The 26,046-nt window shown below is 38.3% G+C and overlaps 2 protein-coding genes across 7 annotated transcripts in view; one reads left to right on the forward strand and one right to left on the reverse strand.

Moving 5' to 3' along the window:
* LOC106870443 (UBX domain-containing protein 7) overlaps positions 1-18,119 on the forward strand; it is a 56,722-nt gene extending 38,603 nt beyond the window's left edge. For both annotated transcript variants that reach the window (XM_014916534.3, XM_014916535.3), the window contains 7 exons: positions 1,304-1,450; positions 4,923-5,013; positions 6,442-6,495; positions 9,768-9,838; positions 13,123-13,600; positions 15,550-15,629; positions 17,059-18,119. In XM_014916534.3, coding sequence (XP_014772020.1) covers positions 1,304-1,450; positions 4,923-5,013; positions 6,442-6,495; positions 9,768-9,838; positions 13,123-13,600; positions 15,550-15,629; positions 17,059-17,217 — 1,080 coding nt within the window. In that variant the 3' untranslated portion in view covers positions 17,218-18,119. The remainder of the gene's footprint in view (positions 1-1,303; positions 1,451-4,922; positions 5,014-6,441; positions 6,496-9,767; positions 9,839-13,122; positions 13,601-15,549; positions 15,630-17,058) is intronic.
* The window catches only part of LOC106870444 (zinc finger protein 277), a 36,260-nt gene continuing 27,983 nt past the window's right edge, over positions 17,770-26,046 (reverse strand). For 4 of the 5 annotated variants that reach the window (XM_089354405.1, XM_014916536.3, XM_014916537.3 and 1 more), the window contains exons 10-13: positions 24,471-24,570; positions 23,198-23,290; positions 20,499-20,623; positions 17,770-18,340 (exon numbers count right to left, since the gene is read on the reverse strand). In XM_089354405.1, the coding sequence (XP_089210531.1) occupies positions 18,181-18,340; positions 20,499-20,623; positions 23,198-23,290; positions 24,471-24,570 (478 nt within the window). In that variant the 3' untranslated portion in view covers positions 17,770-18,180. Of the gene's footprint in view, positions 19,189-20,498; positions 20,624-23,197; positions 23,291-24,470; positions 24,571-26,046 lie in introns of all 5 variants that reach the window. The other variant, XM_089354407.1, reaches the window with a different exon arrangement.

Here is a 26,046-nt window from a genome sequence, read left to right on the forward strand (position 1 = left end):
TCCTGTCAATCTGTCCAATCCATGCCAGGATGGAAAATGGACATTAAATGATAATGATGATGGGGTGCACACAGAAGAGTGAGAGAATCTCATGCAGAAAAACAATAGCACTCAAATATCCACATTTGAATCTGCCAGAACGTACTAAGAAGGAATAGATACATTATTGTTTGAATGCTTCTTGTTCTCCATGCACCTTGTGAGTTATTTCTGAATGAAAATTATTAACAATTGGAATTTTGGATAATTTCTTTTCTTTTTTTTTTTTTTAAAAATTTCTTTTAGTCTGTAGAGAGTAAATTGACCATCTTACTCGGTTGTATTAAAATTGAAGTTCTAAAGGGATCTATATGTGTTAACTGCTTCTGCTCTTTGTAGACTATGAGTTCATTTTCAGTAGGTTGTAGATTGTGGCTGACATCACCTCTTGCATATGAAAACTCTTTAGTCTAAACTAACCTCTTGATGAGAGGAATCACATATATGGATTGTAAGAGCATTAGTAGCAGCCAATTTAGTGGTTGATCAAAGGAGGTATTTAAAGAGGCGCACTTGATCAAGAATGGCCACAGAAGAAGGTAATTGCATAGACTCACACAGACTTAACCAACTTGATTTCCTGCCAAAAGAATCATGGCTTAACTATTAGTGTCACTTCCACTTGCTTTGGTACAAATTCATAAATAAACTAGTATCTGGTTAGTCTTGATGAAATAGACACCTCCCCGTCTCCCTTATGGAATGTCTGACACTTATTTTCTCACATATGGCACACTGACCTCAGTGGCAAGAAGTTAGCTTCCCAACCACATGGTTTCAGGTTCAGTCTCACTGTGTAGCTCCTTGGTGGGCAAATGTTTTCTATAGTCTTCTATAGCTGATCAAAGCATTGGGTGGATTTGGTAGGTGAAAACTAAGAGAAGCCCGTTGTGTCATTGTGTCTGTCACCTACCACTGATTGACAACTGGTGTTGGTGTGTTTGCATCCCCATAACTTAGCAGTTTGGCAAAAGAGACCAATAGATTAAGTACCAGGCTGCAGTCTAATGACTTAAGCAAGTGAAGAAAAAAAATCCAACTCCCCTCTCACCCTAATGAAATGCCTGGCACTTATTTTATCCCATATGGCAAACTGACAGGCAAAAGACTGATCCCAATAGGGTTTGAACTTGGAACGTAGAAGAATGGAACTAAAAATAATTCTGAGATTTTTGTCCAGAATTCTGTTAGTAATATTAAAATGTGAAAAAACTTTTTAAAGATGATGTTGGTGATGATGAATATGTTCTTCTTGTTGCATCAGGCCCGGGAAGAAGGAACCAACCAAAACAGATGGTTGATGGTTAACATTCAAAATGTTCAGGAATTTGCTTGCCAAACTCTCAACCGAGATGTCTGGAGTAACAGTGCTGTTCGAAATATTGTGAAGGAGCATTTCATATTGTGGCAGGTAAATATTTAATGTTATTGGTTGTTTTAATATCTGTGTTACCTACGTGGTGTAAGGGGCGGGGACGAAGGGACTGGGAATCCACTCTTCCTAGTAATTTCATTATTCCTAAAAAGAGAGAAAAAAAAAAAAAGGGGGAGTAGGAAAAGGTTAACACCAAATCTCACCCTACTACTTTCTTGTTGTGGCTACCCCTTGTTTAAAAAGTGGGGAATAGGCCTGGGTATATAAAAAAATATTAATATCAAAGAATTATATGAAGGATGGATGTGAGAGGCTTAACTTTTTAGCTTTCAGATTTCTCTCAGATCTAATCCCTATTTATTCACATTGTTTTCAATTAATCATGCATTATCCTTGTAGCATTGAAATTTAAATGATGTGATGGTTTATTTTCAGAATTTCATAGTACAGGTAATGTGATCTGGTTGTTTTGAACATAAAATAGAATATTTGGGCCAGATGTGGTTGGTTTAAAGTGCTAAAGGGTTAATAGAACAGAAATATCTCATGAGAGTGTGTGTGTAATAATGGATGGCGTTAGGTTGTCAGATAAATATGACCATTTTCTCCATTTCTTTCCTACAAATTTAATTTTCCAGTATTTTTTCCAAATTTCCAAAAGTTGTAGAGGAAGAATACAGCTACAAAAAAACCCCACAAAACACTGATAAAAATAGGTTTTTGTTTTAATTCAAGTAACTTTGGAAAGAAATGACCAGATTTATCTGACAGTCCAATAGAATGGCCAAGATAAGACATAGGAAGAAATGGTAAGGTTAAATCTCAGAATGTTAGGATTCACATACAATGTGTTACTTACATGGTAAAACATATATAATGATGTATGTGATTGTATTTGGTATCAGAATGAAATATCGAGTAAGATGGTGGGGTGGGTAGCCTGACAAAGCAGCTGGAGAAAGAGGCTTGTGAAATAGGGGGGGAAGATACAGAGATGATGGTAGATATTAGCAAAAAATGATGGAAGGAGGAAAATTACTAGCAAAATATTAAGAGAGGCTGTGACGAATGTCATCACACCATTGCTAAACAATAGCTATGTTGAATAGTGATAGTTTGTCATCATTTAGTTGAGAGCCAGGTCAGTGTGTCTTGGTTCAACAGATCCTATAACTGTAGATGTATGTTTGGAATGCTTTCATCTCGTACTAGACTACCTGTAACCTGTTGGATCACTGGAGAAGTCTGGGTTTCCTAGCAACAGAGTTTTGTTTTGTGGGCTTTTTTCTCTTTTCCATGTTATTTCCCATGCTTTCAATGAATGTGACATTGAAATCACACATAAACGGCTCCTTTTCCCAGAAAAGGAAAGATTTGGCTGCTATTTCTTGCATGCCCTGCTACCATGTAACAGGTATTTCGGGTCCTTTATCATAAATAGCTGTTATGTGGTAGCAGAGCATACTAGAAATAGCAGCCAAATCTTTGGAGGTGAGATACCTTGAATGCACTTAAAAGAAACCTATAGAAAAAACTATTTCACACTGAGGTTACAAATGGATCTTTTACAAAATATTTACTGTATTTTTAAAATCATTTTCACTTAAAATATTTTGCCCATCATTATGTGTCTAATGGAAAAGTTAGAGTTTCTTCCCTTCCAGGTTTAAATTATTTTTCAGAGTATTTTCCCATTAAGTTCAACCCATGCGAGCATGGAAAGTGGACGTTAAACAATGATGATGATATGCACCAATTTGGGTATTTGTACCCCAAAACCTCAAATATCTCAGTAACTACTGGTCCGATTTACGCGAAACTTATTTTATTCTGTTTGTATCTGCATTTCAGGAGCACTTTACTTTCTAAGTATTTTCTCATTATGCGCCAGTTTGGCTGTGTAACATTGCAAGCAAGCAAGACTGAACTTCACTTATAATAGTGTACTAGACTACCCATGACCTGTTTGGTCTCTGGGAATGTCTAAATTTCTCAGCAATGGAGTTTTGTTCCGTGGGGTTTTTTCTTCTTTTCCAGGTTATTTTGCATGCTTTCAACGAATGCGACATCAAAATCACGACTCTTTTCCTCAGAAAAGGAAAGATTTGGCTGCTAATTTGCTGCACACCCTACTACCACATAACCGGTATTTCAGGTCCTTTATTGCAAATAGGTGTTACATGGTAGCAGGGTGTGCTAGAAATAGCAGCCAAATCTTTGGCGGTGAGATACATTGAATGCACTTGAAAAAAACCTATGGAAAAAAATTGTCACACCGAGCTTACAAATGAGTTTTTTATGAAATATTTAATGTATTTTTAAAGTCATTTTCACTTCAAAATATTTTTTTAAGTATGCCAAATAAAATTTTTGTAATGGTATTTATTTGAAAATAGTTTTAAAAAAGCATAAAAATATTGTCTGTTTAAAGAAAGCTAATGTATAAATACTTACTGTACAAGCAACTTACATTTTTGAAATCACATTCACTTAAAAATATTTCTAAATGATTAAAATGTTAACAAAACCGAAAATAGAAACATTTACTGTAAAAGACAAATTGTAGTTTTTCATTGTCAAGTCAGTGTCTAATCAAAAGGTAAGCGTTTCTTCCCTCTTAGGATTAAGCTATTTTCAGAATGTTTTCCCATTATGCACCGTTTTGGATATTTATACCCCGAAAACCCCCAATATCTCAAAAACCACTTGTCCGATATACACGAAACTTACTTTATTCCATTTGTATTAACATTTCAGGGGGAAACTTAATTCAAAGTATTTTCCCATTATGCACCAGTTTGGCTGGGTAACATTGCAAGCAAGCAAGCAAGATTCAAGCTGACTTTTAATACATTATAGATAGATAGTCCTTCTATTTTTAAGACAGTTTCGTGTGATTTGAGGGAGATTTGGTTGAAGTAGGTGAAGTAGGCCTGTATTGGTTTAGTTGTTGAGGGTGTAGGATTTAGTTTTGTGTTAGTGACACAGGCATGGGTGTGGTTCAGAAGTTTGCTTCTCAACCATATGGTTTTAAGTTCAGTCCCACTGCATGGTACTTTAAGCAAGTGTCTTTTATTGCCTGGGCCAACCAAATTTGGTAGGCAGCGTGTAAACCCATATATGTGCGTGTGCACACACACACGCACACAGTTGGTTAGAGATGGGGGTAGAGGTGAATGTAATGAATGAGGAACAAGGTGGTGGCGGCTTCGGCTAGTGACAAATTTCACTTTAGGAGGGAAGGAGGAGGAGGTGATAGGTTGCAATACATGGAGGAGGGATGGGGGTTGGGTTGTGGAGCCCAATCTATACATTTTAAAGAAAATGATACAGATGCACAATTAAGGGCCTGGGTATGTCATATGTTGCATGTATTCTTTATATTGGTTTGTTTTTCTAATATATTGGCTCCAGCAATAGCCCTGCACTTAGCAGGCATTGTCATTTTGTCTTTATTTAAAATATAAACAACAATCAGTAATGATATTGTCTTTTCTTTTGTTACTAGGTATATCATGACAGTGAAGAGGGTCGTAAATATATGCAATTTTATAAAGTGAATATTTGGCCATACATTGCCATTCTTGATCCTCAAACAGGTAAGCAAAAGAGCCAGCAATATAAAATAGCTGTTTTTGTTTTGGTGCCTCTTTATGTGTATGTTTCTTTAGAATTTGAGATTGGAGTAGTCTCAAAAACGAATGTGTGTATGTTGGGCAGAATATTTTCTCACTAAAATAACTTTATTGGGTGTGTAAGGTTGAGTATCCAGTTATGGCAGAAACGTTAGCACATCGGGTGAAATACTTATCGGTATTTTGTCTGTCTTTACATTCTGAGTTCAAATCCCGCCATGGTCGACTTTGCCTTTCATCCATCCGGGGGTCGATAAAGTACCAGTTGCGTACTAGGGTTGATCTAATCGACGACCCCCCCCCCCCCCCCCCCAAAAAAAAATTCGGGCCTTGTGCTCAGTGTAGAAAAGAATATCCAATTATGAAACTATCAAACATTCATTGAAATCCGCTTTGACATTGTACAATGTTCAGTAAAATTGCTTTGGTGATTGTTTTGTATTACAAGACAATTTGGAAGAGGAGGTTTGATGATGACAGATGCATGCTTCCCAATCATGTGGTCTCGAGTTCTGTCCCACTGCACAGCACTTTGAATTAGTGTTTTTTTACTATATCTCCAGCCTTGTGATGAGTGGATTTGGTTGACAAAAACTGAAAGAAGCCATTGTGTGTTTACAAACTCACACACACACACACACACACACACACACACCCCGTGTGTGTTTACCCTTGCGTTGGTGTGATGGTTGTAAACGAACATCATCATCATCATCATCATAGAAGTGATGTTTATTTTCAGTCTTCACTGGAAGACATTTCTGGCCAAGGGAAATATTACTTTCTAAGAAACAGATGCAGGTTGGCAATTGGAAAGGCATCCAGCCATAGAAAATCTGCCTAAGCAAATTCCGTCTGATCCATGCAAGCATGGAAAAGCAGATGTATGATGATGATGATGATGATGATACTGGTGATTATTAGTCATAGTGCATGTTAGCGTATGTTTTGCTGCTCTGAAAGAAAAGTGGATCATTGTTGAAAGTTATTACATCATAAAAGACCTTAAAATGTTTCTGTCCATTTCTATGAAGTTGTTTTTTTCATTGCTTATCTAGAATGTCTGTTTAACCTTTTCAAGTCCAGAGCTGCCTTAACAATTTGAAATGTCACAATGCGACCCAAGGCTACCACAGTGAAAGGTATGTTAATAGCTATGATATAATGCGATCCAAATCATATTTCTTCCTTGTCACTCCAGTTTGTCTCATAAAAAGACAGCTCATAGTGGAAATAAAACCACTGCAAACCAGCGGTGCCTACATTTACTGCACATGCCACCAGCAGACATGGACTTGAAAGGGTTAACATTCTGAAATTGTGATTTGTCTTTGCTTATAGTTTTATATCTTTTATGATGAAACCATAACACGGTCCTGTGTCTCTCCATAGGTGAAAAATTAGTGGAATGGAACAAGTTGGATCATAGCAAATTCTGTGAATATGGTAAGAATAAGAGATTATTTATTTCATATATATTTTGTTTTATATAAGCTCTTAAATGAACAAGTCTAAAAGGTTTTAAAGTTTCGAGCTTTAATTATGCTTATTCTTGGTTTATTGAAGAAGAGAGGTGAAAGGAGGTAAGGAGGGGGGGGGGGGAGAATGACAGAAAGGAAGTGTTATGTGCACACACTACCAGGCTGTAGGAGAAACTGACCATATATTTCCTATAGTAGAATGGTGTGTTGGTTCCTGGATTATAAATGTATAGTGAAAGAATTTGATATGTACAGGGTGCAAGAGATATTTGAGGGCATATTGAATAATAAAACAACTCTAATCTTGCAAATAAAAGATTGTGCTTCTCTTCTTGATAAGCTTTTCTATAAAATTATTCTATGAAATCTACCTTTAGCTTGGATGACTGCTTCAGTGCAGAACCAGAACTATTGATATATTGGCACTAAATGGTCCTTATACATTTCGGAAATCAACTGGACGATGGTGGCCCTCAGAGAAGCAATGACATTGTGGGGATGTTGAGTAGTCTCCCCTCCAACAATGTTCCAAGTATATTAGTCTGTGGAAGTTTAGAGCAAGTTTAACCCCTTCGATACTAACCTGGCTGTAGCTGGCCGAAAAAATATTTTGGTTCATAAGACCATAGCGGGCGGAGAGTACCCATTGCTATTTAAATGTGAATTTAAGCACAAATCTTGTTAGTACATTTGTGAAAATACGTGATTTCACTTTGTAAATAATTGAGTTACAGAATTCAACATTGCTTGATCTGATATCTGAACTCAGTGAATTTTGGGAGATTTTTTCCTACTTTTTTTTTGGCATCGATTTCTTTTTCAACTTCGAAAATGGATAGAAGTTTCATGCTATCAAACAGGGACTCCAAATTTAAAAGTTTTTCAACACAAAATATGGAGATATCGAGAAAAAGAATGAATGAGGTACAAAAGCACGTGGTGTACGAGAATGAATAGGATATTTCTGTATCTGAAACCGAAAGCAGTGATTCCGAAGAAACTGAAAGCGGTGATAGCAACAGCAAAGACGATTTTACATCGGAATGAAGTAAAAACTTTAAAAATGTTTTTATTAGCAATTTTTCTGAGGAGATGGGGTGTCTAGCCATAGTCTTTCTTAGGAAGCGAAACCGTTAGATATTAATTTTTTTTTCAGTATGCTTGTTTGAAGCAATCACTGCGGAAACAAACTGTTACACAGAATGTAAACAAACAGTATATGCCAGGAAAGTCCACGAAATGGGGGATCAAAGTTTGGAAAATTTGTGAAGCAAATACTGGGTACTGCTGTGGATTTAGTTTTTATACAGGGAAAATAATGTTAGTCAGTATGGCCTAGGGTACAATGTGGTCTGGAATTTATCACTTCCATACCATAACCAGGGCCATATATTATTTTTTGACAGAGTTTTTTTAGCTCAGTCAAACTTGCAGTGGATTTAAGTGGATTCCAGTATTTCAGTCTATTTCACCTTTATGGTACCCCTGTTCTGTTGTGCATTAAATTCAACTGCTAATCTAGTGATGTGCACAATTCTTCTATATCAAAATTTTGTTGCATACCCAATTGAATATTAGCTGATGATTCATTTTCTATGGTAATGTTTAAACAAAATTTAAATATTTTTACATTTTACTCAGTTTACCTGTAATTAGAATCACTTTGAGACAAAAGTTATGCAATAGAATTGATTAAGAACTCTTTCTTTAATTATGTTCCAAATATCACATTAATATGTTGATAAGTAAAAAAAGTTACAGTAGTCTAAATTCATGATTATTTTAGAATTTAATTGAAACTCATGAGGGATGTATTTTGGTCAGAAATATAGCAATGAAAGGGTTAGAGAATACAAGTCTGGTGTTAGATCATTGTAAAGATTGTCCGACATCCATTTTTGAGTTACACAGGCTTTGTGAAACAGTTTTATTGAAGCACATATAGCCTTCCACTGTGTACTTCATCCAGGGTTTAACAATTATCTCTAGCACTTCAGTGTATCCAGCAGCAGTAATTCTAAGATATGAGGGGACATGATATAACCGTTACAATTGCTGGAAACTTAGTGTACATCTCTCTAGGGATGCACAGAACCACCTTTCATTTCTCCTGTTTAGAATTTTTTGTCTTGGTCAAAGTTTTTCTATTCGGAGAAGAACCAAAACATATTTGTGAGGGTTTTTGACATTAAGTAACCACTTGGCATGGAGGATTAAATAGTTCTCCTGTGTTTTCGCAAATATGAATAGGATTCTCCTTAGTACATCCAACTTGAATGTTCTCGTGCACCACAGTTCTGATAGTCCACTCTGATATCTGAAGTTGGTGACTCTCAATTGACTTTCTGGATCACCACCGATAATGCTTTGAACCCGTTGGATGAATTGCCACTTCCTTCGGTTCCAGTCCTTCCCTCAACTGAAGGAAGTAGCTGTGTACCAGCAAGAGGTTAGGGTATAACAGAGGTGCAGAGAGATAGTTGTCTTAGTATAGAGGAGCTACTGGGCCACTTAGCAGTACTAGGAAGGGGGGAGATAGAAAGAAATAGGTGGTGTTAGAGATGTGTTGGGGTCTGCAATCTTATACCAGTATAAATAGTTCTGACCAAGAAAGGAAATTTGGTGCCAATAAAGTAGAATTCATCCTAGTCTTTTATTAACTCCTATGGAGGAAATACACACGGAAAAAAACAATGTAATTTTCCTCCACATTAGCTGGACCCTTTTGTTTGGAATCCTACATTTATTAATGTTAGATAGACTTTTCAAAAAGGCTCAACAAATATATCTTCTGTGGTTGTGTGGTAAGTAGCTTGCTTCCAAACCACATGGTTCCAGGTTCAGTCCCACTGCATGGCACTTTAGGCAAATGTCTTCTGCTATAGCCTTGGGCTAACCAAAGCCTTGTGAGTGGATTTGGTAGATAGACGGAAACTGAAAGAAGCTTGTTGTATACATGTGTGTGTCTGTGTTTACGTCCCCATAATCTAATGGTTCGGCAAAAGAGACTGACAGAATAAGTATTAGGTTTACAAAGAATAAGTCCTGGGATCGATTAGTTTGATTAAAGGCGGTGCTTCAGCATGACCGCAAATTAATATAAAGTAGCTGCAATCACTCCTGACACCAGTGCAGCTGCGTTGAGGAAACTTAATGGTTGTAGTGGTTGTTCTAGTTGAATTGTTATGACCACCACTATATGGTGCTAAACTTATACTCTGTTGTTTTCTTTTGTAGCAGCTGAATTTTTATCCCTCCACCCATCCTTAGATGGCAGTGTCAGCCCTCCACATAAGTCTTCAAAACAGGTAAGTTCAGAATTCTATATAAAGCACACACACACACAAGTTCCTATTGATTCATTGTCAACCTTACCTTATGTAGAAGCTATTTCTTATAGAAATGATATGTGAGGCTTTGCCTAAATCATTATATCTATCGTCTTCCTCATAGCAGAACAATATCTAAAAAGGCTTGTCAGACAATTATCCCTGTAGTGCATTCTTCTGGGTGGTTGGTGTTAGGAAGGGTGTCCAGCTGTGAAAAGTGTGCCAAAACAGACACAGAAGTGTGGTACAGTCTTCTGCCTGGCCAGCTCTTGTCAAACCGTCCAACCCATGCCAGAATGGAAGGCGGATATTAAATGATGATAGTGAGCAGAAATGTGGTACGGGGTCCAAGAATGCCAGTGGTTTCCATTGCCACTGGCTTGACCACCACAAACCTGTCACAGAGTCACCGATATTTGACAGTTTTCTCTTCTTGGCCTGACAATCAGTGGAGCCTGGGGTGGTAGCTGAACACACCAAGTTGCCACTGGAGGTGTCACATCATGTGGCATTCCAGATGAAAAGCCTGCCACCAGGGAAAGGAAAATTGTCATACAGTCAACCAGATTGTGCCATGTAATTCAATGTATCATATTGGGTTTTTTTTTAAAGTACATTACTTCCTAAAAAAAATAGTTTTCATAGAGGCATAGGCATGGCTGTGTGGTAAGAAGCTTGCTTCCCAACCACATGGTTCCAGGTTCAGTCCCACTGCATGGCACCTTGGGCAAGTGTCTTCTGCGATAGCTTTGGGCTGACAAAAGCCTTGCGAGTGGATTTGGTAGACAGAAACTGAAAGAAGCCCAACATGTACACACACGTATCTCTGCGTCTGTGTGTTTATGATCACACGATTTAGCAGTTCTACAAGTACTGGTACTTAAAAAAAAAAATCGTACTGAGGTGCTCCAGCATGGCTGCAGTATAACAACTGAAACAAGTTAAAGCTGTATGTGGTTGAATGTTATGAAGCTGTCCAGGAATGCAAAAAAAAAAAAAAAAAAAGTAAATTTTCAATCTTAAAAGAATTAGACATCCACCCTAGAACCTTCCAGTTCTGCTCCCTTTTTCTTCTGTTCACCTTATACCTTGAAGGTCCACACAGATGCTTGTCATTGTTATTTCTATTGATTCCTTGCTCCATCCCAATCACCCTCTTTTCTAAAGTATGAGTAGCCATGTGGCTCCCTTTGTAGCAAGAAATGTGTTCTACTCTGGCTCTTTCGCTCTCATACTTAAGTGTCTCATCTCCTACCATTCATCTATTAAGTCTCAGAGTACATAAATATCTCAATATTACAGTTCTATATTTAAGAGATGAGGAATCATGTACATTATTTACATTTGACGGATATTTGTCCTCACCTTTTTTATTGTTAACACGTTTCGGCTGATACACTCTCCAGCCTTCATCAGGTGTCTTGGGGGAAATTTTGAACTTGGGGTCTCATTCCTAAGGTATTTTTCAATATTAGTATTATTCAGGTCACTGTCATATGCCTGTGGGCATATGGCAAATTGGTTAAGAGCATGGGCTACTAACCCCAAGATTCCAAGTTCAATTCCAGGCAGTGACCTGAATAATGATAACAACATTGAAAAATACCTTAGGAATGAGAACCCAGGTTCGAAATTTCCCCAAGATACCTGATGAAGGCTGGTGGCTATATCAGCCGAAACGTTGTGTTAACAACAAACAAGATGAGGACAAATATCCGTCAAATGTAAATAATGTATCTGAATATTACTTTCAAATTTTCACAGATGATTGAAAATAAGTTAAAATGAAAAAAAATCAATTATTAAAACTCTTACTTCAAGTAGAAATGGAAATACACAAAGAGAGAGATGACTGTGCTGGTATGGTCATGTGTTACGTATGGATGAGGACAGCTGTGTGAAGAGGTGCCACTCCCTAACTGGAAGGAACTTGTGGAAGAGATAGACCCAGGAAGACATAGATGAGGTGGTGAAACATGGTCTTTGAACATTGGGCCTCACAGAGGCAATGACAGGAGACCGACACCTTTGGAGATATTCTGTGATTAAGAAGACCTGGCAACTAAAATGAGATCACAGCCATACATGTCCAGCCCAGTTGAGAGTACCCCTAATGTGTTGGGTGATATGATATGCTTGAGAAGACCTGTTGAGTCAAGCAAAACCAATATCGTAGCTGTGGCTAGTGCCCCTTGACTGGCGGCACATAAAAAGTATCATCTGAACATGGTCGATGCCAGGACCGCCTGACTGGCTTCCATGCTGGTGGCATGTAAAAAGCACTATCCAAACCTGATCGATGCTAGGCCTGCATGACTGGCTCCTGTGTCGGTGGCATGTAAAAAGCACCCACTACACTCTCGGAGTGGTTGGCGTTAGGAAGGGCATCCAGCTGTAGAAAAACTGATCAGATTGGAGCCTGGTGCAGCCACTGGCTTTCCTGACCTCAATCAAACTGTCCAACCCATGCCAGCATAGAAAACGGACATTAAACAATGATGATGATGACAGTGTCCTATAAATAGAACACTAGAACAATGACATGGCTTATTTAATATCCTATTTATAGGACAGTGGGACTTAGTGGGTTAAGCTACCTCTCTCAGGGTTCATTACTTAATTGTGTTGTTGTCATGTACCTGGAAAGTGGTTGGTGTAAGGACTGGGTATCCAGCAATAGAAACCCGGTCAAAGCAGACAATGGAGCATGATGCAGTCTTTGTACCTATCAGATTAGTTGAAACTATCCAACTTGACTAAGGACCGGGAGATGTGGCAATTTGCTGTACTTGATACGACATGTCAAACTAAGTAAAAGGGCTGTCTTCCACACATGCAGGCCTGTCCATTCTGGTGTTGCTTAAAAAGCACCCGAACCAGTGGCATGAAAAAAAGCAGTGGGCATTAGGAAGGGCATCCAACCAAAGCCTTGTGAGTGGATTTGATAGACGGAAACTGAAAGAAGCCCATCATATGTATGTATGTGTTCGTGTGTCTGTGTTTGTCCCCCCCCCCCCCCCCCCCGCATCGATTGACAACCGATGCTGGTGTGTTTATGGCCCCCGTAACTTAGCAGTTCAGCAAAAGACACCGATAGAATAAGTTCTAGGCTTACAAAGAATAAATCTTGGAGTCAATTTGCTTGACTAAAGGCGGTGCTTCAGCATGGCCGCAGTCAAATGACTGAAACAAGCAAAAGAATAAAGATGCTTTACAATTGTAGATGTTTTCACTAATTCAATTGCAATACTTTTTGTTGCCAGGAAATGAGTATTGTGGATGCAAGCGAAGATGCTCAAATGCAAGCAGCAATCAAAGCATCTCTGGAACAAGATGCACATTCTTCGGAATCTGAGGGTTCAGAGTCAGAATACGACATTGATTTGGAGACCTTTACTGGCTCAGAAGAGGAGAGCGTACCATCTCCAGTCAAACGGATTAAAACATCTGAAAGAAAGTCGCATGGCAGCTCAAACTTGCTTTCTAAATTAGAAAAAGTATCCGAATCTAAGAACAAATCAAAACGTGTGCCGTGTACTCAGTCTTCGAGCTCCAGTGCCACAGTTTATAAGAGTTTAACTACTTTGAAATCACCCATCTTTTCATCTTCACAAACCACTGAATTACCATGTTCCAGTAAACAGTCAACAGCCACAACAACGGCATCAACAACAGCATCAAGCAAACAAGATGGCACAGCCAGTAGTAGTAGTTGGAAGGCATATCTAGGTTCTAAAGATGGTAAGTACGATGTTGTTTGGTGTTTGTTGGTTTCAGTTAAAACCTGAAGATGGTTGTGTCTTGGCCAGATTACACTTAATGGCTTGAATCATCGTTGTTTTTTAATCCTTTTGTTACCAATCTGGCTGAAACCTCTCCTCTGGCTCTGTTGTACAAATGTTTTGTTTTCATAAGTTTTAAAATAAAATCTTCCACCAAATCGTAGTCACAATTTATGTTCCTAACACTAGCTTAATGATAACTAAGTCATTTTACTAAATTCTTTGTTATATTTAAAATTAATTGAAAGAAGCACAGTGCATCTCAAAATAAATATGGTAATGAAAGGGTTAACATCTGCTTTCCATGATCAGCTGAGAAATTTGTTCCAGCCAGAAAATGACTTTTATCAGTGGTTGCAACTTGGAATATTCAGAAATGTTTCAGATTTTAGCACAAGGCCAGCAATTTTAGGGCGAGAGGGGAAAGTCAATTACATTGACACCATTACTCAGCTGGTATTTTAATTTATTCACCCTGGAAAGCAAAGTTGATTTGGGTGTGATTTGAACTGAGAATGTAAAGATTGAGACAAAAACTGCTGTGAAGTATTTTATCTGCTTTGCTAACAACAACCAGCCAACCACCTTAGAGTATTCAGAAATGATAAAATGTTGAAGTTGTATATTAGTCCAACCTCGTGGGTCACCATCATTTTTTAATTCCTGTTTTACTGGGATGGACCATCACAGCCATTTGATGTTTAAAAATTCCTATTAGGAATTTTTTTTTTTAAATGTTGAAATGCTTGGTGTATCATAGATATATAAGCAATTTATTGCACATAAATTTTAACAAGAAAACTTTATATGGACGCCAGGTGGTTTGGCAGCACGAAAGACAACTGTCTATATATGAGAGAAAGAGAATTATTACTATGCTGTATTAAATGATTGACATGTTGAAAGAAAATGGCTGCGTGGTAAGTAGTTTGCTTACCAATCACATGGTTCTTGGTTCAGTCCCACTGCGTGGCACCTTGGGCAAGTGTCTTCTACTATTGGCTCGGGGCTAACCAAATCCTTGTGAGTGGATTTGGTAGACGGAAACTGAAAGAAGCCCATCTATATGTGTGTGTTTGTCACCCCACCATCATTTGATAACTGAAGTTGGTGTGTTTACATCCCCGTAACTTGGCAGTTCAGCAAAAGAGACTGATAGTATAAGTATAAGGCTTACAAAGAATAAGTCCTGGGGTCGATTTGCTTGACTAAAGGCGGTGCTCCAGCATGGCCACAGTCAAATGACTGAGACAAGTAAAGGAGTAAAAGAATTAAAAGAAATGAGTGTCACTGTATTTAGGAGGGGTGGATATCTGTCTTTATTCTTTTACTTGTTTCAATCATTTGACTGTGGCCATGCTGGAGCACCGTCTTTTGTCGAACAGATCGACTCCAGGACTTGCCTTTTGTGAGCCTAGTATTTATTCTATTAATCTCCTTTGCTGAACTGCTAAGTTACGGTGACATAAACACGCCATTGATTGCCAAGCAATGGGGTAGGGGCAAAACTAACACAGACACATATATACGATGGGCTTCTTTCAGTTTCCACAAGCCTTTGGTCAGTCTGTAATAGAAGACACTTGTCCAAGGTGCCACGCAGTGGTACTGAACTCGGAACCATGTGGTTGGGAACCAAGCTTCTTACCACATAGCCACTCCTGTGCTTGTAAGCAAAATTATTCTATTTGTGGCTGTAGTTTGTTTGATTACACAGAAAAATATTAGTTTATAAATTAATTGATTGTTTTAAATGTTACTTTAAAAAAAAAAAAATTTTTTTTTTAAATAGTGCTTTAATTTGAATCATTTCCTTTTAGAAGTGATTGATGAGAATCATGTTGCCAATTATTATTAATTACTTTTGGTTTTTACGAATGTGTTTAATTTCCTTGCTTTTTTTTTTAGATCCTGTCACAAATCTAATGATTAGGTTTCCTGATGGCAACAAACAACAGTTATCACTTCCTTGTACGTCACCATTGTTGGTAAGTGAAACTTAATCCTCCTCTTGGTATGTTTGTTATTGTCGTCCATCATTTAACATCCTCCTTCCATGCTGGTATGGGTTGGACGGTTTGACAGAAGCTGCACCAGGCTCTGATACGGCATGGTTTCTACACCTTGATGCCCCTTCCTAATGTCACTCACTTTATAGAATGTATCGATTGCCAATCCACCAATGATTTTTATATTCTGTAATCTATATCAGAAGATAAATCTCTCTTGGTTATGAAATGTTTTGACAGAACCTCTTTGTAGAGGAAAGCACTTTCCTTTTATACCATTTCGGTGTTTTTTTACTAATTCCTTTTCTAATCTAGGCAAAAGGCTTGGATTTTTTTTTTTTTTTTTTTTTGGTGGTGGTGGGTCAATTAAATCGACCCCAGTACACAACTGGTACTTAATTTATCGACCCCGAAAAGATGAAAAGTAAAGTCAACCTTGGCAGAATTTGAACTCAGAATGTAGAGAGAGACGAAATACTGCTAAGCATTTTGCCTGGCCTGCTAACATTTTTGCCAGCTAATTGTTGAAGATAGTAGGAACAGGGAGGACACATCACCATCGTTTACCATCTGTCTCTTCCATTGTGTTGTGGATTGGGAAGTTAAATAGGATCCAAGGAGCCAGAAAATTGTGTTGAGGGCAATGCCCTGCTTTGTCATGGTTTCTATAGCAGGATGGCCTTCTTAACACCAACCACTTTACAGAATGTACTGGATATTAGTGAAGTCACCAAGTAACTGACAAGACGGGGTGGGGTGGGGTGGGGCTGCGGTAGGGAGGGGAGTGGTTTTGAGAGGCTAAAGTATGATTGAGGGACTGGAACAGGCCTCTTTCTATAGAGGAGATACATGGCTATTTTGGCATATATAAGGGTTGGTGGGTGGAGATGGAAAGAAGATAAAGATGTTGGTGACAAGGTGCTAAGAATATTCTCTCATGGGACAAGAAAGTGAGAAGAGGTGGGGAAAATATGGACTGGACTGAGAAGGGTGGGCACGTTCATAGGAGTGTGAGGCGAATGATGTACTAGGGAGAAGATGTGGTTGATGGTTAAAAAATCTATATGGAGGAAAAGGTAAAGGAAAAAGGGGGTGGAGGGCAACAGGTGCATAAGACAGGTGACACTAATTAATAGGGACCAAGCGTCAGTCAATGCCACCCCAACTGGCTCCTGTGCCATTGGCATGTAAAAAGCAACCACTACACTCCTGGAGTGGTTGGCGTTAGGAAGGGCATCCAGCTGTAGAAACACTGCCAGATCAGATTGGATCCTGGTGCCGCCTCCTGGCTTTCCAGTCAAACCGTCCAACCCATGCCAGCATGGAAAGTGAACGTTAAGAGATGATTTTGTGGGGAAATGGATTGCTTTTATTTTTGTGATGATGATTTGTTTTCTTTTTCATTTAGGCTCTTGAAGAATACGTAAAAGAGAAAGGATATTCAAATGAAAAATATGAACTAATTACTAACTTCCCTCGTAGAAAATTATCAACTTACGACAGAAATCTTTCTCTGAAAGATGCTGGTCTTTTCCCTCAAGATACTGTTTTTGTCCAAGAGAGATGATCTTCAGCTGATGATTGGAAACCCAAACCACACACAACTTGCATTGACAATGTCAAAGCAAATCACATGATTGTCCCTGGGTGGCTTTAAACTGAACACTTTTAGTAGTAACATGGCACACCTGGGACAAGTTAATGAAATATGAAGACAACATTTCATTCTAAAAGAAAGAGAAATGAAGATTTTAAAAAAATAAAATCCATTTCCCTGTTTTTCAAAGAAATCTGGTCAGTTACATTGATTTGGGAGGGGGGGTTTCAAATAACATGACCAATTTTTTTTTTTTTAACAATGGTAAAATCTTTCTTCCAAGTTGTCTTAAAAATTTAACTTTGTGCTGCCGGGCCCAAGTTCTACCTAAACGAAAGTTTATCTTTTATGGTCCTGTTGTTGAAGCAGCAAGACCATAAAACAATAAATATACTTTGTGTTCATTCGGTAATTTAAAGATTACTTGAAGCTAAAATGGGAGAGAAAGTGAGCTTTAGATAGTAAAATTATTAAAAAAAAAATATCTGAAAGCAAAGAGCCAAATAAAAAAAAAGAACAAACAAAATGTGCAAATTTATTGTTGGGATCAATTACTATTTCTTGCAACAAAAATTGCCAATAAGTTAGCTTTTCAATTTAAAGTAAAAAAAGAAATCAGTCAATTCTGTGCTGACTGAAAGCCTTCACTCACTCCTGGACAGCATTCAGTGCTAATGTAGCAGAATATAAAACAATGAAGCTGATGGACTTCATCTGCTGCCTTAGATACCTTTAAACACTGCCTTGATGTCATCGTCTGTTGTTGATTGATAACAACTGCAGCAGTATTTTCTATATCAGAAAGACGGACAAAATAAAGATGAGGTGCTGAGTCAGATTGTAACAAATAAAATCAAATTTTTAGAAATTTTTCCTTTTTGTTGGTTTCATTATTTCTAATTGTGTTTGGTGTGATCGAGTTGGGCTGTTTTGTCAATCAATTGAGAGGATTTCCTTCAATATACATTCAGGTAAGAAGTTCTCTGGTTTGAAATCACAGTCTTCTGACATTCCACTGTTGTTAGCTTCAGGAATTGTATTATCCATTAACTGACATAACAGGTTGTCATTTTCATATGTTGGGAAATAGTACCTGTTAAAATGGAGAAATAGCAGATGATTTTTACAGAATAAGTTAACTATAAATTTGTGGACATATACAATCCCTTAACCCATTCGTTACCAACCCAGTTCTGGCTCTGAGTATTAATGTCTTCGTTTCATAAGTTTCAAATTAAGATCTTCCACATTTATGTTCCTAACACTAGCTGAATGATAACTAAGTTATTTTACTAAATTCTTTGTTGTATTTAAAATTAACTGAAAGAAATACAGATCATCTCAAAATAAATACAGTAACGAAAGGGTTAAAACTTATTTGTTTTGCATTTCACAAACTAGTAATCTTGTGGGGGGTCAGTATCTGATAAATCTTTTTTTTTTGATAGAATTTCAATTATGACAGGATGATTTGGTTGGTTTGAATATTTACACAAACATACAACTGTATAAGATGAAGGTTTCAGAAGTGTGATGCTACAAGATATTAATTTTTGATTACAAGCAAAGTGAACTTGAAATATTAAATAGAAATTTTGAGTGGCTTTCAGAAATGTTAAGTACTCCTTGTTATATTATGAACTCTGATGATCCATCATACACTTTCCCTTTGTCTTCAGCTGCTCCATTCACTTACATGTGGATACTTGTGGATGCAATTAGACAAACGAGAGTTCTTCCCATACTTGAACTGCCAGAAATAGATTTCTTAGAAATGACACCCTATCATTTTAAAAGCAAGACAAGTCATCATTGTCATTTAATGCCTGTTTCCCATGCTGGCATGGGTTGGACGGTTTGACAGGAGTTGGCAAACCAGAGGACTTCAAGCTCCAATGTCTCTTTTGGCATGGTTTTGTTTTTTTTACTGTTTTGGAGTCCCTAAATATACAAGAGAAGAAGAGATAATCATGCTTAGAATACTTTTAATTACTAATTTACTTAAGGATACAGAGAAAAAAATATTAGAAACAGAGAAATTCCAAGTTCAACCTTAGCTTAATCTCTAGAATTTAGAGCCAGCAGTTAAGTTATAGCATTTGGTAAACACAAAGAATTCTTTACTTAGTAGTATATTCATCATCAGTGGAGGTGTGTGGTATAGTGGTTAGGGCATTCGGCTCACGATCGTAAGGTTGTGAGTTCAATTCCTGGTGAAGCATTGTGTCCTTGAGCAAGACTTTATTTCACGTTGCTCCAGTCCACTCAGCTGGCAAAAATGAGTGGTACTTGTATTTCAAAGAACCAGCCTTGTCATGCTGAATCTCCCTGAGAAATACATTAAGGGTACACGTGTCTGTGGAGTGCTCAGCCACTTGCACATTAATTTCACGAGCAAGCTGTTCTGTTGATCACATCAGCTGGGACCCTCGTCGTCGTCGTAACCGACAGAGTGCTCCTATATTCATCATCAGTAACATCTATTTTCTGTGCTGGCATGGGTGGACAGTTTGACTGGAGTTAGTTAGACCGGGGGCTGCATCAGGCCCTATTGTCTGTTTTGGTAGAGTTTCTGTGGTTGGATGTCCTTCCTCACACCAACCGCTTTACAAAGGTGGACTGGGTGCTTTTTGTGTGGTACCAGCACTGACAGGGTCACTGAGTGCAAAACAAAAGACGTCTTTAGCTGGGGGTGGGGTAGGTGTCCTGCTGTAGAGAATGTTCATTTGAAGTTGACTTGAAACTTAATCAATTAGAAGCATCAACACAAACAAAAGGAAAATTTAATTTCATACACTAATTTGATGGCATTTTTTTTTTATATTTGTACAAAAATAATGGCTCCAAAATATCTCCTGATGTTCTCTGTTGCAAAGTTGGGCCAACATTACATGCTTTAAACCTTTAGCATTCAAATTATTCTCTCAAATGCAATACCTATTTATTCAATTTGTTTTCAATTAATTAAACATTAAAGATTTCGATGATGTGATTGTTTATTTTTAGAACAACATCCCAGGATAGGTATGAAAGGCTGGATCTGGCCAGTTTGAACCTAAAACAGATACAATATTGGGGTTGGATATGGCTGGTTGAAATACCAAATGAGTTAATTCAATCACAAAACTGTTTGGCCGAAATCAGGGATGTATCTTGTATGTCTGTGTGTCTTTGATGCCATCAAATACAGTGAATGAATTTAATTAAGTTTTATGAGAAATGTAGAGGTTTTTGGTGTCTTTTCTACTCACTGTGGTTGCATCCACATGTTGGACCTGGGTATTTGTTGGCTGTGTCCACTTGAATGTATGTGTAGCATTAATGCATCTTTACTTTCAAACTGTTTATCACAACTGATGCACTTGAGCAAATGGACCTGGCAACAACAAGAAAAATTAATTCTACAGAATTATTTTGAAAATACCAATAACAAAAGGAACCTCTATGGTCCTCAACCATTTTTCACCTATGGAACCCATTGATACTCATTCTGGTGAAACCTCATAGTTATTTAAGGTTTAAAAAAATCCTATTATATTTTTAGAATTAAATATTATTAGGAAATATATAAACAATTAACATTTTGTGTATTGTGGAAGTTTCCTTCATTGGACATGAAACTTGGCTTGCGAAGACCTGTTGGGGCAAGCGAAAGCGAAGTTGTGATGGCACCTGTGCCCAGCGTCGCCTTCCTGGCACGTGTAAAGACATTCGAGTGAGATCGTTGCCAGTGCCACTGGACTGGCTCCTATGCAGGTGGTATGTAAAACACACCATTTTGAGCGTGGCCGTTGCCAGTACCACCGGACTGGCCTTTGTGCTGGTGGCATGTAAAAGCACCCACTACACTCTCGGAGTGGTTGGCGTTAGGAAAGGCATCCAGCTGTAGAAACTCTGCCAGATCAGATTGGAGCCTGGTGCAGCCATCTGGTTCACCAGTCCTCAGTCAAATCGTCCAACCCATGCTAGCATGGAAAGCGGACGTTAAACGATGATGATGATTGCACACAAATTTTTAACAACAAAATCTTATCTGGATCCCTATTGAGAACCTCTGATCTGTAAGCTTCTCAAAACACTAGAAATAGCAACCAAATCTTTAACACTTTTTTATCTTAACTCCCCTGAGGTTTCCCTTAGTATCTATGATGCACTTTCTAATTCTGACAAGGCCTGCAATTTTGTCTACAGTTTGTATCATTTCTTTTTAATACCTTATATTTTATTCATTAAACAACATCTTTGTTTTAATGTCTACTCCCCCCTCCCCCCATGCTTACATGGATTCGATGGAATTTAATTAAAGCAGGTTTTCGACAGCCATATGACCTTCCTGTTGCCAATCCTCACCTGTCACCAGGTAAGGGTATAAGATTTTCTTGTGGCTGGACATCTTTTCACAGAAGATTGGAAACAAAGGACACCACATGCTTGGCAGTGACACTCGTTTACAACCATCATATGCTGTCAAGACAAAGAGATAGTAAAACAAACACACAGAAAAAAAAAAAACTGGCTTCTTTCAGTTTCCGTTTAGCAAATCCACTGAAAAAGCTTTGGCCCAGAGGATCACACAATGAGGTTGGGAAACAAACTTACCACAGAACCACAGCTGTCCCTGTAAGAGGCAATGTTATTTTAACATTCTGTATACAAGGTCTGATCAAAAAAGTATTTGGAAGACTGGTGCCATAAAAAGAAAATTAAAACCCATATCAATCTGGCATTTGATCTCCTTCGAAGTTGTCCCCTTCTTTATATCCATTGATGGAAGCATTCCTGGAACACTTTTGTTTGGATTTCCTTGATGTCTTGAAATTTCTTTCTAGTGGGATCTAGTGGGATTTTGAAAAGATTCTTGGCCATAATAACCTTCAAGCCCTGTCTCTTTCAATGCACACACACACACACCTTCTCTGCTGTGGTCACTGATGGAACTTCTGTGGCATGGTGAGACGATCACGCTCGACACACTTTACTTTGCAGAACTGCTATAAACAGGAGCGAGAACATTACAACTTAGTGTGCATGCCTGACAGAGTTCAAGGTCTTTCTGTGCCAAGTGGCTTCACTCTGCATACTTTAGCTTTGTTACCATAGCAACACTTGTCTTTTTGATCAGACCTTGTATATGTATGTATGGTGCAAAAATTGAATATAAAACAAAGAGACGAAACTCGGCTTGCAAAGACCTGTTGGGGCAAGCGAAAGCGAAATCGTGATGGCACCTGTGCCCAGCGTTGACTTTCTGGCACTTGTGCCCGTGGCATGTGTAAGGACTTTCGAGCGAGATCGTTGCCAGTGCCACTGGACTGGCTTTTGTGCAGGTGGCACGTAAAATACACCATTTTGAGCATAGCCATTGCTAGTACCGCCAGACTGGCCTTCGTGCCGGTGGCACGTAAAAGCACCCACTACACTCTCGGAGTGGTTGGCGTTAGGAAGAGCATCCAGCTGTAGAAACTCTGCCAAATCAGATTGGAACCTGGTGTAGCCATCTGGTTCACCAGTCCTCAGTCAAATCGTCCAACCCATGCTAGCATGGAAAGTGGACGATGATGATGAAGTAAAAAAAAGGAAAAAATGGTGTATAAAGTTTGCACTCAAGAAAAATAGAAGGAAAGTCTTTTCTGCTTCAAGCATATTCTCTTCTACAGAGAGAGCAGACATACCTCAATTAAATGGTCATTATTCTCATAATCAGGGCTGTGGAGTCATCGAAACAAAAAACTCTGACTCCGACTCCTCTACTATTGACACCTCTGACTTCAACTCCTCTATGTAATTAAGTGATTGTGGTCTATTTTCTTGCCTCTGACTCCAGCTACCCATTAATTGTTTTCGACTCTGACTCCACAGTCCTGCTCATAACTAAACTGAAGCTGTTGGAACTATTATTTTCCTAAAAAGATCATCTCTCTTGAATGAAGTATAATAAACCAATGCTTACCTGTCGTCGGATGTAGTTGATTAATTTAACTTGTTGATAAAAATCTAAATTATGTTCTTTCTTTAACAAATTCAAGTCTAAACCATGGCTGTCCTACAAGAAAAGACAAATTCACTCTTTGGAATAGAAAACAAAATGATTTGATTAAAAAGAAAAAAAAACCCACAAAACAAACAACATGAAGGAATTTCTTTTTTTTTTTCTTTTACTTGTTTCGGTCATTTGACTGTGGCCATGCTAAAGCACTGCCTTTAGTCGAACAAATTGACCCCAGTACTTATTCTTTGTAAGCCTAGTACTTATTCTATCAGTCTCTATTGCTGAACTGTTAAGTTACAGGGAGGTAAAAACACCGATATCAGTTGTCAAGCGACTGTAGGTGGGGGAACAGACAGACACACGCGTATGATGGGCTTCTTCCACCTGAAAAACACCCAGTACATTCTGTAAAGTGTTTGGCATATTAGGAAGGGCATTCAGCTGTAGAAACCCCAAGCCAAAACAGACAATGGAACCTAGTGTGACTCCTGGCCCTGCCAGCTCTATCCAAACCATGCCGGTATGGAAAACGGATATTAGACGATGATGAGGTATCACATCTACTCCTCTTGGTCGCCCCAAGTGTTGAGTAGCTGTGTAAATCCTCTACAGTAAGAAACCTGTTCAGTTTGGCCCCTTTTCTCACATGTTAGCCCTTCAACCCATAGCATAAAACTGCCCCTCCTCTGCTGTAGCATTACTCAGCTGCGAGGGATCTTAGCCTAATATGGCAACCACACTAGTGCTGGGGCCTCAAAGAAAATAAAAAGCACCCAGTTCACCGTGAAAACTGGTTGGCATTAATCCTTTCCCCTTAATCACAGTCGCACCATCATCATCATCATCACTGAATGTTCATCTTGCATGGGTTGGACAGTTTGACAAGAACTGGTAAAGCCAGAGAACTATGCCACGCTCTTCTGTCAGCTTTGGCATAGTTCCTATATCTGGATATTCTTTACAGAGTGTGCAGAGTGATGATGATGATGATGATGATGAACATTTCAGAAAAAAAAAAAAAACCCAAAAGGAAGAAAGAAAACTAAAGGAGTTATTCCTTATTATATTGAAGTAAATATATGAGAGAGTGAAGAATATAGATGGGTTATGGTGTGATAAAGGACTCAATAACTTTTGGCTGACAGTATGACATTCTATTGACTGAACACAAGAACCACACAAAAAAAAAAAAAGGTGAAGAAATGATGTTAATAAATAAAAAGAGAGCACTTACTTTCATATGTTGAAGTAAAATATCTGCATCAGCTGAAGAGAAATCACAGAACAAACAGACTGCAGTGGAACCACTCTCATCATGCCAGCCATCCCAGTTTCTAGAATAATAATGATTTTAAAAAAATAAATAGCGCAGCTCAAGAACAAGCATTAAGGACTAACTATGTGAAGTGCAGAATGTGTGGCGGGAGGGATGAAACGGTATGGCACATCGTTAGCAAATGTCTAAAATTGGAACAATGTGAATACAAAAGACAACATTACAATGTGGCAAGAATGAACCATTGGGAACTCTGTGGAAATCATGGCCTACAAAGAGCGATAATGTGGTATGAGAAAACTCCAGAAGGAGTCACTGAGAATGAAAATTGCAAAATCTTGTGGGATTTAAGGATTCGGTGCAATTACCTGATCAGACAAAGGAAACTGGACATTGTTGTGGTGAATAAAAAAAAAAGAACATGTATGATAATCGACAGCATTTCCCAGTGACAACAGGATCAATGTGAAAGAAGAAAAACTGAACAACTATGACGATTTGAAGTGGGGAATGCGAAGGTTGTGGTCAATGAGGAGAGAAGACGTGATACCAATAGTAATTGGTGTACTTGGAATTATCAGTACTCAATTACCAACATGGCTGAGAAAAATTGGTGCAAGTGTGAAGATAGAAAACCTACAAAAATCAATATTGTTTGGAAGTGCAAGAATTCCTCGCAGGGTTCTTGAAGCATGACCAGTAAACCGTTATCACTTTTGTCTGCTGGTTGCAGACAGCTGACACTTTCCATCATACCCAGCAAAATAAGCTGTAAGTTTTCATCACATAATGATGTTAATAAATAATTTCAAATTTCAGCACAAGGCCAGCAAATTTGGAGGAGGGGGTAAGTTGGTTACATTGATCCCAGTACTCAGCTGGTACTTAATTTTTTAACCCCGAAAGAATGAAAGGCAAAGTTGACCTTGGCAGAAGTTGAACTCAGATCATAAAGATGGACGAAATGTCACTAAGCATCTTAACCTGTTGTGCTAATGACTCTGCCAGTTTGCCACTTTAATAATAATAATAATAATAATCCTTTCTACTATAGATTTTTTATGGTTGGATGCTCTTCCTGTCGCCAAGCCTCATCTTTTTCCAAGCAAGGCAATATCTCCCCCCATGGCCAGAAGATTGGAAATGAAGGACACTGCTTGTATGACAGTGACAGTTGCTTACAGCTGTCATTTGATATCACGAAAAAGAGACACAAACACACACACGGTGGGCTTCTTTCAGTTTCCATTGACCAAATCCACTCCCAAGGCTTTGGTCAGCCTGAAGCTACAGTATAAGGCACTTGTGAAAGGTGCCATGCAGTGGCACTGAGCTTGAAACCATGTACTAATATCTGAAAAATACTAGTGAAATTATTTGGAGGAATGTGAGATTCAGAGAGGTGCGTGTGTCTATGCATGGTTATTGCTTCAACTCTGTTGCAAATGTCAAGTAGTTTTCCGTAGAACATTATCACACCATGTTATGTCAGTCGGTCATCTCATTTCTTGCAATTGGTATCAAACAGAGATTT

This window comes from Octopus bimaculoides, chromosome 6, assembly GCF_046866305.1.
Source record: "Octopus bimaculoides isolate indiv1 chromosome 6, ASM4686630v1, whole genome shotgun sequence".
Lineage (NCBI taxonomy): Eukaryota > Metazoa > Mollusca > Cephalopoda > Octopoda > Octopodidae > Octopus > Octopus bimaculoides.